The sequence below is a fragment of the Hoplias malabaricus genome, chromosome 4, assembly GCF_029633855.1.
Source record: "Hoplias malabaricus isolate fHopMal1 chromosome 4, fHopMal1.hap1, whole genome shotgun sequence".
In the NCBI taxonomy this organism is placed as follows: Eukaryota; Metazoa; Chordata; class Actinopteri; order Characiformes; family Erythrinidae; genus Hoplias; species Hoplias malabaricus.
This window is the reverse complement of record NC_089803.1, coordinates 51,789,263-51,801,716: the sequence shown is the minus strand read 5'-3', so window position 1 is coordinate 51,801,716 and position 12,454 is coordinate 51,789,263. Positions and strand designations below refer to the sequence as shown.

Here is a 12,454-nt window from a genome sequence, read left to right as displayed (position 1 = left end):
TTATAAAAAATATGATAGTTTTCAAACCAACTACTTCTGCTATTTGACAGAATTATTGTAATATATGCTCATAGGGCATTTTTAGATATACTGCTGTTGTAAACAAGCATGACTTCTCAAACAGTTCTCATTGTTAAGCAAAAGGAAAGCAATGAAAATGTATGTTTAAATAGAGTTATTCTATGCTCTGCCCATGGCTGTAAGTAGAACGGCCCCCACGCTCACCAGGTGTGGACCCAAAGCAGCTGGCTGCTGAACTGCAGAAGGTGTCTCAGCAACAGGTGCCCAGTTCCTCAGCTTCCTCCCTGACAGCACTGGACAAAGCCTCAGCTTCAGGGGCATCCAGCGCAGTGCCAAGTCCAGGACAGCCTGGTTCTCCTTCCATCAGCAAGAAACGCCACAGCAAGGTGCCCAAAATGAGACATATCTGTGCAACCTGCTCAATTGTATAAATATTATAGCATCAGGTCACACAATAAGGTCTTTCAAAGCAGTAAGGAAAAGTCACATTATGTATAAGGATGTTGTTAAGACGGCAAATGTTGTTTATTTTCCATAATCAATTAAATGTGACATTCATGATTGTAATCAAAAAACACTTTTTATAAAATTCAGAGAATGTTTCTTCACCATAAGCTTGTTTGCACACTGGAAATCAGTCTAACATTTTTATGATGCTCCTGTGTCAGTAAACAAATAAAAAACAATGTGGCTCGGTCAGACATGCTAGGCTTCCTTTCTCTCTGCTCCACCTTAAAAGACACAGAGCTTCTGAAAATAAACAACCAGAGAGAACTGCAGTTCCCTTATAATCATAGACATTCCCTTTAATCTATTGATTATTATTGGTCTCGTTGAACGTTTAAGCCTTCTAGCATTTCCTCTCGGTTTAAGCACAGTGCTGATGTCAATAAGAGTTCTTATTGTAAGGGAATTGTTTAAGATGAAACAAAATAATAGAACCAAAATACATTAAATGCCCAAAGGTTTGTGGCCAGCTCTCCTAACGAAGAATTTCAGTTACTTTAAGTACAGCCATTATTGACACATGTATTCAACTGTTCACACACAGTTTTTATCATCTCCATATAAAAGCATTGTTAACAGAATGGGCCATTCTGGAACAGCCACATATGAGTCTAAGGCCACTATGCTCAATGCTAAAGTACAGCTGGAAGGGTCAAAATCCCACCATCATTGACCACTGCAGTGGAACTGCATTATCTGCAGTGATGGTGCTGCATCCAATATTACTGCTGTAAGTTGGAATGGGGCTTGTGAACAAGAACTAACCATCTAACATTATTGCATGTCTAATGGTTATTTATGCTTTAATTTTTTAAATCTGGTATTAAGCTTTCCTTGGAGAGTTGTCTCTTCTTGTAGCCAGGAACCTTTTATGAGCAAATGCCAAAATAATTGGGATATATTTTTATAGTTTATATAAGCTGGCCCAATGCTACCTTTATTGTAGTATAGGTTTTATCTGCAGTCATTAGTTCAACATTAAATAATATTATGTAATTAAATAACATTCATCCAACATTGCACCCTATGATTTCATGTAGGCTCCAGACCCTGCCAACACTGAAAAGGATGAAGTGAAACAGAATATGAATTATGTGAATATTACTGTTTGTTGTGTTTTGTTACTAATGTACATGTTTCCATAATCATAATTTAATACATTGTTTTGCCCAAATATATATTTCTTTTGTCTAGACTATGGAAGCTTCGAAGACCCAGTCCCACCTAGTCACTGGAGAGATCCAGGTATAACTTTCACAGTAGCTCTGATCAGTAGGTGTTATTTTCAGTTACTTGACATAATTTGAAGCTTTTGAAGATTGTGGTGCCATCCGTAGAAGACTCATTAAATTTGTATACTATGGGATATGTATTATGTCAGTGCCACTTTATATGGTCAGTGCATCTTGCCTTCTTTTTTGCAGCTACAAATCAATTATGACAAACAGCTGGGGAATCTCATTGTTCACGTTCTCCAAGCACGGAACCTGGCACCCCGAGACAATAATGGATACTCTGACCCCTTTGTTAAAGTCTACTTGTTGCCTGGAAGAAGGTAGGGAAGCTGCAGCGTAACACTGCTGGTATTTTAGGTCAAATCCTAGCGTTAAATATGCAAATGTTCAGCGAAAACCTGTTTCATGGTCAGGCTGCCATCATTGTTTCCTGAACAGATAATCAATCAATGAAATTCACAAATTTTTCTTACAATTCTAATCGACCATTCACCAAATTCTCACCTCCCTTTATGACCCAAAAAATCCCTTCTAAGGCAAACTGTTAGCATCTGAAACTGTTAAGGAAAATATTAAGGAAACATAATTCTTTTAAACATATATGTTAATGACATCAGGGATATCATTCAGTTGCTTAGTGTTAAATGTTTGAGGTTTATTAAGGCAGAATTGTTTAATTTTACCCTCATGCTAATGCTAACCCTGAAGATAGTCAGAGCATTTGAGGAAGAGGGGATTACAATTTTGTAAATGTCATTAAAATCACACTACAAAGATGTTTACTAATCACATTTTTAATGGCCCTGTTGAAAAAAAACAGCATGACCAACTCAAGCTAGGTTTAGCTGGTTGACCAGCTTAAGGTATGTTTTCATTTAAATTTGATGGTTTAGCTGGACTAAAAGCATGATCAACCTGACCTAGACAACCAGTATGACTAAGCTGGACCATGCTGATTGACCCCCATGACCAGGCTGGTTGACCAGCATGACCAGCAAGACAAGGCTGGTTGACCAGCATAATCAAGCTGGCTGACTAGCATGACCAGCAACATGACCAGCACCACCAAGCATGACCAAAATCAAATGCAACATACGCTATGCTGGTTAACCAGCTAGCTTACCAATATATGGTATGCTTTGCCCAAATGTCCAGATTTCCAACCTCCTTGACAATCAAAGACCAGCTCAAGACATCTACAACCAGGTAAAGCTGGTCTTACCCTGGATTTTTCAGCAGGGTGGAAATGCGAGTACTGTATAATAAAATTTGATTATACATCAAAATAAATGTATGTAGCAAACTGACGAAAAGCTAATTAGCTAACTGATTTTAACATTGTTCGGTAGAACTGTTTATCATTCATGTGATTATTAGGAAATATATTAACACCATTTAAATTTTGCTTCAGAATTGTGTGTGGTTCTTCATTTTTTTTTCAGCATGATTACTTGAAAAAAAGAAAGATAAATATAACTTTGTGTTCCAAATTATCAGCATTCCATCTAGTTTTCTCTAGTCAAATAATAATTAACTGCCAGATTCATTCTCACTGTAAGTTGGTTGTCAGGAATTCGGTCATAGTTTTCCTTCACTTCATTACATTCGGTCATTACGTACGACAGATTATGTAAACGGATGAGAATTTTGGGTTTGGTACCATTTTTTTAGGTATTCTGCGGTCATTGCTTTTCTTTAATTTACCAACTCTGACCTTGAGAACAGGTATACACTTACACATTGGACAAAATTTTACATTTTGTTAATTTTTTTGCTAAATGCTTCTTCTTCATCTGTAGGGCTGTAACAAGATAACATGGCAGTTTAAATATTACGAATACTTACGGTTTACTGTTATACTGTGTAAAACTTTGAGTTGTTTAATGAAATGGGCGCCACATATTTTGTTTGTTTGTTTCTATGTCAAGCCCCAATTATATACATTATAATACGACTTCATCAACATCAACATTACAGCATAAATTTGTAATATATTCACAGTACCATGCTTTAATGGGAGAAAAACTGAATGTAAGTGAAGGCTGCTGTGCTAGGCATAAGTTTATTTGCCTGTTGTTAGGACTGTGCTATCTCAGTTATTAGGTTAATTATTTAAACAAATCCCGCACTCTGCTGTGGTTTCAGAACAGTTCACAAATTAATACATTTATAAAATAAACAAGATTGTTGGTCATATCCAAATATGAGTCTGGAAGCAGTAGTGCCGGGTTTTGTGTTCAGGTCTTATGAATCAGTATTGTTAAAAGATAAAGTATCCAAATAAGTGTCCCTGGTGTAATTGCTGTGATTATCCCAATATAGGTTCCACTCACTTTGCTTATGCTTCTCCAGTTTTAGTGCTTTCCCTGAGTACAAATATAATGTAAGGTCTACACAGTTTTCACTCCAACAGTCACTGTGAACATACCTCAGAAAATGGCACCTTGTTGACATCACAGGCAAAAATCACAGATGGATCTTTTCTATCTTTAAAAGCTTGGATGTTATAAATATATTAGTACTGCTTATGTACTGTTGCTACTTTGTGATTGCGCTCGTTTGGGTGATGGTTGAGCCTATAATATAATAGGAAAATTAGTATATTCACTTGATTTATGTGCAGCTTAAAGAGCCGCTCTGTACAAACATTTGTGTACTTGAGTGTTTCTTGGTATGTGTGTGTGTACGTGTGTATATCATGTTAAAACCATCACCAGTTATCATTTGACATTACAGTACCTGTATAAGCCAAAATACAGGACCGCTGTTGCTGTGCTCCATATGGACATGTACGCATGGCCTCCTGCATAAGTGTCAGTGCACGCGCAGTCACACACACCCACCCACACACACACACTCACACACACTTGCCTCACACATTTTCACACTGAATTTGTAAGCACAGACTTGTCATGAGCTAATCCATCTCAGTCACATTGGCTGATTCTCTGTGTGTGTGTCTTGATCTCTTTCTCTCTCTGTCTCATCTGCCTTCTCTTGCTCTCTCTCTCTCTCCCAAGCACACACACACACACACACACACACACACACACACCAGAACACTGCCTCACGCCTTATGGATTGTTGTCTGTTTCTGCTGCATGCTGGATCCCCACAGTCAGGTCATGGTTGTGCAGAATGCCAGGTATGTGATTCTCTCAGATCCTTATCTCATGTGAATGGCTAAAAAGTAACTTTTATTTACTGAACATTTGGTTGCTTTCTTATATGTACATTGCCTTTTTTATTGTTTTCAGCTTCACTTGCACTTGTTCATAGCTCATAAATGTCACTGTGAAGGAAGTATAGGCCTAGGGTTACTGTGGACCTATACTGTGAATTTTTTACATGGTATACCTCATTTTCCATTGGGGACCTTTGTAAAGGCCTGATCCATATCAAAATCAGATTGGGTCCTTGTCTAAATCAAAAAGAATATGTGGTTCCTGCTTGTTTGATTATGTTTGTTATTTTGGTAATTTTGTGGCTAAGTTCATAATCGTACTGGATATAGGAAAATGCAAACTGCAATATTACATGCAGTACTTTTAATATTTAAAGACAATATATATTAGGTCAGCGTTTCTCAAAGTGTAGGGTGTGTAGGTATTGCAGGTGAGGTGCAAGGAATCTAAATAAAAAATTAGCATTTCTTTATTAATGAGCCTGTTTTTATTAAAGCCTTTTTGTTTTTCCTATAAAGCTTACTCAGTAAAAATCACCCACTAACAATGGATTCATTAATAGCCCTCCCTTAAATATAACTGCTTTTATTCGCAAACCTTTATTTTGAAAATGTGCCAATGAGATTAACGTGATTTGGCGGCGAGTCAGACACAGGGTCTTCTTTCAGCCTTCGTTAAGGCACCTGTTCCAATGTAAAGCTGCTCCAATCATCAGCTTCGTTAGCCTCCGATCCACAGTCAGAGTGTGGTTTATAAAATTAGTTTTTACCAGCTCTGAGCTTGAGGTCAGTAACGAGAGCACAACCGATAACAATGACGGCTAATTACAGTTATAAAAGAGGCTTGTATATAAATGTTAGGGAAACACAGGAGGATCTGAGAGTTAGTGAGAGTCTGAGAGTCTCCCAAACTGCACACTGCTGCACTGAATAGTATGGAAATAAAATAATCCATCCATCCATTATCTGTAACCGCTTATCCAATTTAGGGTCGCGGGGGGTCCAGAGCCTACCTGGAATCATCGGGCGCAAGGCGGGAATACACCCTGGAGGGGACGCCGGTCCTTCACAGGGCAATACAGACATACACAAATTCACAGCTACGGACACTTTCGAGTGGCCAATCCACCTGCAACATGTGTTTTTGGACTGTGGGAGGAAACCGGAGCACCCGGAGGAAACCCACGCGGACACGGGGAGAACACACCAACTCCTCACAGACATTCACCCGGAGCGGGAATCGAACCCACAACCTCCAGGCCCCTGGAGCTGTGTGACTGCGACACTACCTGCTGCGCCACCGTGCCGCCTGGAAATAAAATAATTATATATATATATATAAGTCACCTTTAGCAGTGTTTCTGTAGTGTAATTTGTAAAGTTCCCTAGTGTTGTTTGGGACACAACCTCACTCTCTAATGTAAATGTTAATCAATTGATGTTCCACATCATTATAAATGCAGTATTTTACTGCCTTATCTACATAGGAACCAGCTTATAGCTATCTAATATTTTGGGAATGGGGTGGGCTTTGACTCACTAGATATGTCCCCCCAATATCAAACTCACTCCTACGCCCTTGCACCTGCCTTTGCTCATTTTTGCACTGATTGAAAAGTGAGAAACTGAATCACAGTTTAAATTAGGCCAATTTTCTGTATCTTTGAACATTGATGTTAATGTATCTGGTGATATAAAGTTAAGCTGCCGGTTTAGACATAGAAGTTGATGTTACTTAAATTAATTAGAAAATTGTAAACTTGCATGTGTATTTTATTACCATTTTTAGGGGGCAATATGGGACAGGTGGGGCATAGAAATTACCTTTCGTCTGAGGTGGGGAATGACGTTTGAGAACCACTGTATTACGTGTTGTACTCTAAATAAACATAGGCTAATTGCCATACATCATTTTGATGTTTTGGTCCCTTGTGTTTGTGCCCTGGAGTGACACCTTGTGGTGTGTGACCTGATTGCAGTGCTGAAAACAAAAGAAGGTCCAAACATGCCCAGAGAAGCTTGAACCCAGAGTGGAATCAAACAGTCATCTACAAGAATATCCATCTGGAACAGGTGAAATTCATATCTAAGATTTATACACAGTTTGCTAGCACCAATGGATTAAAATGAAAATTGCCACACCCAATCTGGTGTTGGTTTATTTTCTAATCAGTGTTTAATGTGATGGTGGTCCTGCCAGAGGCATTCAAACTTAGATTTTTAATCCAGGTCCCAGGCCAGGACTTTTGAATGGCCAGTCAGTATGACACTATACTTGGCTCATAGAGTGCATTAGTAGTTGCAGCTATAGTCATTTCAAAATACTGGCCTGGAACCTTGGTCAAAATCCAGATTTGATTACCCCTGGAAAAGACATAGATAGATATATCTTTACGCATTAGATACAGTGAGCACAAGATAATACCACCATTGTAGTGCTAGTGTAGTGCTCACTTAAAAGTTTTTAGTGTTAACTTAGATGCAATTTCAAGATTAAAAAAAAATTATTTAGAAAAATGTATTCTATTATTTAATGACAGAAATTGATCTTTGACACACTGCAGCACAATACAGAATCCAAAACACCTAAAACATTCAAAGAAAAACAATCAATTGAGTTAAAACCCTCCCACCATTTTATTTGTGTAATCTATTTATTTTATTTTATTTATTTATTGGAATGAACACATCACTACAACGGAAGAGTGAGACTAATGGGTATCTGGCTTTTACACAACAGTGTTGATAACTAACCAAATAGTATTGTAGTATAGTGGTATAGTATAGTATAGTGCTCAGCAAGTTTCCTAAGGAAAAAAGCCACAAGCTTTCAGATACTGTTCAGTATGAGTTTCAGGGCAATGGCTTTTAAAGAAAAAAATTTATGTGAGGAATTTCAGAGTTTTGAGTATTTAATCAGGAAAAAATCTGAGAATATAGTCAGAATATTTAGAATGTTTGGATTAATATCTATTATAATTTTTTATGTTATAATAAGTGAGACAGATAAGTGAAGTAAACAACAGTTTTTATTATACGCTTCCATCCCAAAGTCATGTTAACTATACCTGTCAGTGCAGTGACTCACTGAGATGCATATGGCTTTAGGTCATTTTATGAGTTCATAAGCCATAACGCAATGGAACCTCATGGGCACGCCAGAGTTACATACATTCTGGTTGGATCATTTTCATGATCATTCTAGTTGTATCCTGTGAAACTACATCCCCTCTTCTGTATAAACTGGTTCTTGCACAACTGATTCAGCATTCAAATACTAATTACAGTCTGGTCCTGAGTATTTATTCCTAATGGCTTTTGTAGTTGCAGTTGATCATAACCAGCAATCTGATTGGCTCTTATTGCTGAAGGGTGGGACTTTATCTGTTAACAGCAATCTGATTGGCTCTTTATGCTGCAGGACGGGGACTTTATTCGTAAACAGAATCCATGTTCAGCTTTATGAGAATATTTCAACTGGTAATCGTTATTACCTTATTATTAAAGTTTGTGGTTTTACCTCATACATCACGGTCGTCCCGAAAGTGCGGCAAAAAATCTTTTATCACGTCCTTTGGGCTATTTTTACTGGCCCCGGTACAGCGGTATCTGGAGCCTTACCCTATGTGTGTAACACATTCGAGTCACAGTGCTCATCATAATGCACAGATCTGATTGGCTGAGTTGCCTCACGTGTGATATGCAGAGAAGCATGTGATTAGTCCGGTCATTTCCTGGAGCGCTAAAACCGAACCGTAATGTTTAGAAGAGTTACAACATTTAAACCAAAAACACTGTTCGAAATCAAACAGCTTTTAATTGTTCACATAGGACAGCATATGGGTCCTGACCTGGACCCCTGCCCTACACCCTAGATTAAATTGGGGTCTTTGCTTTTTGTGAGAGATGGCACTTGCAAAAATTCACAACCCATAGCATTACTGAGGTCTCAATTAGAGAAGAGCTCTTTAGAGGCAAGCCCAAGCTTTGGTGTGAACAGGGACAAGCTTCCAGGCTCCCAGAAGTGTTTCAGTTTAATTAAGACCAAAGAGCTCTATCATTCTCCTCAGCTTTTAGAGGCAGCTAATGACAGGACTGATTGATACACAGTCACTTGGCTGTTGAGGCGAAGAGAACAGGTCTTAATTGAGAAAGAACAGAAAGTAGAGAAGTATGCACAGAGTTGAATTTTGCAAGAAAAGCACCTGGAATTCTTCACTTCAATGCACAACTGTCACTGGGATTGATGCTCAGTTTGATATGCTCCACATTAAACTTACTGTGAAACTGGAGACCAATTATATGATGTTTTACACTTTACTAGGTCATGTTTAATTTTCATTAAAGGCATAGCATTGCATTTAAAATGACTAAATCTAGCTGGAAATGTCAGCTGATATGTTGATATTGTGTTGTGCATGTATGTGTTTAGCTGCGGAAGAAGACTTTGGAGGTCACTGTGTGGGACTATGATAAGTGCTGTTCAAATGATTTCCTGGGAGAGGTGAGAATTCACTTGATTTACAACAACATTCAAAAGTTTGAAGTCATTTGTTTAGTTAGTGATCTGGAAAATTATGATATTAAATATTACCTAATCTAAAAACTTGTATGTATGAATTTTAGGCATTCTTTGCAGGCAAATTAGTTTAATACCATGGTTTCCCAATCCCAAATTTTGCTCAATCAAAAACACAGGCACACATGAATATGTGGGCAGAAAAAACAACAGCATCTTCAGGGTCTTAGAGCTCTGTCTTCACTTAAATTTAACAGACATTGCGCAGCAGACTGCTATATTAATCATCACAGAAAACTGTAATTGTGTTCTGATTTTAGTCATCAATGACAAGTATGACATTAAAAATCAATAGTAGTGCTTTTTTTAATTGAGGTTCAGAGATTTTGTTGCTTACGCATTCTTTTAGTTGGCAACTGGAAATGTCTGATTTATAAGATCCCAAAACACAATAGTATAAATGCACCCTGCTGGCATCCTGCAACTAAGGTGTTTGGCATGGTGTAGGTGCTGATAGACCTGTCGAACACAACTCAGCTGGATAATGTGCCACGCTGGCTGCCACTGAAGGAACAGAGTGAGGGGGAACACCATCGGCGCTCGCATTCGCGCCAACATTCACCAAAACCACCCGCTGGACACTCCCCGAAAACATCTGGCCACGGCAGTCAGGATTCGCCCAAATCCTCCGTCATCAAGAGCCGCAGCCACGGCATCTTCCCTGACCCTGCCAAGGGTAGGACATGCCTTCATTCCTAGGGATTTTAATGTTGGTTTCACACTTTTTCCTGATTAGCTCCCCTTCCTGCATCTCTACCCAACCCACACTACTTGGTCTGGCGCGTTCTATTTTCCTTTTCATTCTGCTGTCCCTGTCCTATTTCTCTCTATTTCTCTTAACTTCACTCTGACCCGTCTACATCACTCATTCATTGTAGCTTTGGCTCCATGCTTTCTCCATATATGTGTGTTCAGCTCATAGTCACACTGTGCTTTTTAGCGCTCCATCCTAACCTTCCCATGGAGAAGACAGGGTCACCAAACCATCATTAGCTGTTTTAAACGGAACCTCACTAACTGCTACTAAACAAACTAAATGAAGTGCTAAATAGGAAACTGGGCTACAAAAAACATAAAAAAAACAGCAATATCTGATTGCATAGTCCCTTCCAACGTAAACCAGCCCCATTCTCATGACTCTGTGTAATCACCACTCACATTTTCTTTTTGTATAATTGTTAGGTTGCTTCTTTAGACAGCCCTACATTTAAATATCTGGGACTACCAGCTTACTAGCCAAATAAAGCTAACATTAGCCAGCTAACTTATGACTGGATCATTAATAGGGCTGTCCCGAATACCATTTTTAGGTCTTTGGAACTTCACTGTAATATTCTGCGAATATTCAAGTATTTGGAAGGTGTCGTGTCGTTTTTGTCAGATATCCATGTCTAACACCCACTTTAAATTAGAAACCAAATACCTACCCAATAAACAGATATCTGAATAGCCAGCTCTAATAACTAAACATCTAATCTGAACAGATTAATAAATGTATTAGCTATTCGTTGAAATGCTGTGTTCCATATTGTCCTACTTTATTTTTTTTTTAAATGAACACTGTTTCAGCCAACAATATTTATCTCTAAATATACATGGAAGTTATGCTAACCTTCTGAAAACATCAGATGTTAACGTTCAATATCATTAGCTAGCTAAATAGCAGAATCAGATATTTAAATTTTTAGCTTGATACAAGGAATTGTCTTTATGATAATTTCTAATGTACTCTGTCCCTCATGAATATTGTTATAATCTTTTGCTGTCTTTTAATATCTGGGGTCTCTTTTACACATGAGTCAAGGGGACTATGAGAGTGGTGGAGTGAACCCTGAGAATGGGGTCTGTAGTATTCCAAAAAGGGAGAACAGTACATCAGGGTCTCGCTGTGGTAATTTGGTTCTGGTTGTTTTAGACACGCAGGTTCCTACTATTGAGAAATCTCACAGTAGCCCCAGCACGTCGAAGCCATCTCCCTCCGAGGGTCAAGCTCGTTCCCACGGGACCCAGCGCACTCATAGCAAAAGTGGCGCAGCCCGGGCACACCCTGATGACGCCGCGTCTACGGCCGAAGTTGCCGGCCAGCAACGCCTCCAACCAAGTAAACGACGCAAATAAAGCCTCCACAGCATGGCTGCCTTCACACTCATCTGTTCCTCCTTCTGTTTTTCTTCTTCTTTTTTTATTTTTTTTTGCTACCCCTTTTCGTCTTTTTTTTTGTGTATTCTCTCCCTTGTTCTGGTCCCCTTGTGGTCACAGTCTGTTCACCTCACTGCTTCCTCTCCTGTGTGTTCTCACCTGTTCTCACTGGAGACATTTTACCACTCTGCACGCAAACGCACGCACACTCTCATGCACGTAGAGCCCTATTACTGTTCCAGCAAACACTCAGAACCACTTCACTTAAAGGAATAGACATGTTCAAAGCTCAGAATGTAAATATAAGTTATTTTATTGTTTATAAAGTGTGTAAATTCTAAAAAAAAAAAATTCTAAGGTCCTAATAAATATGTTTAAATATAATAGTTAATACTTTTTTAAACCAAAGCATATTAAAGCAGTGAATCTAACTATATATTATTAATTCAACAATGATAATACATATGAGGAACTTATATGTATGAAGAAGGGGGATGCTTTGATCCCAAATCTAATGCAGCAAATAAAATGCAGACCCAATTTAAAAAAAACTCTGACCCAGTTAAGCTCATCAGTGCACACAGCCCAACAGGCTTAAGTAGGATGCTTACTATGCCATTGCGGGTCGACCTGCCAATCACTGTCAGAGGATCTGACCTGATCTGTCAGGAGCTGAGTCACATGGACCTCCTCTGTATGCCGCAAGACGGTTTAGAAAAGAGGAGCCTACACGAGGACATCTGACTTCTTCTGGATCTCGGATCAGAAAAATAGCTGGGGTCACCCCTG

General features: G+C 38.8%; 1 protein-coding gene across 1 annotated transcript in view; it reads left to right on the top strand.

The window, feature by feature from the left end:
- Positions 1-12,454, top strand: part of pcloa (piccolo presynaptic cytomatrix protein a) — an 82,095-nt gene that overhangs the window by 56,001 nt on the left and 13,640 nt on the right. The window contains exons 15-22 of the mRNA XM_066667132.1: positions 208-407; positions 1,723-1,773; positions 1,953-2,083; positions 4,882-4,908; positions 6,927-7,020; positions 9,380-9,451; positions 9,974-10,202; positions 11,442-11,627. Of these exons, the coding sequence (XP_066523229.1) occupies positions 208-407; positions 1,723-1,773; positions 1,953-2,083; positions 4,882-4,908; positions 6,927-7,020; positions 9,380-9,451; positions 9,974-10,202; positions 11,442-11,627 (990 nt within the window). The remainder of the gene's footprint in view (positions 1-207; positions 408-1,722; positions 1,774-1,952; positions 2,084-4,881; positions 4,909-6,926; positions 7,021-9,379; positions 9,452-9,973; positions 10,203-11,441; positions 11,628-12,454) is intronic.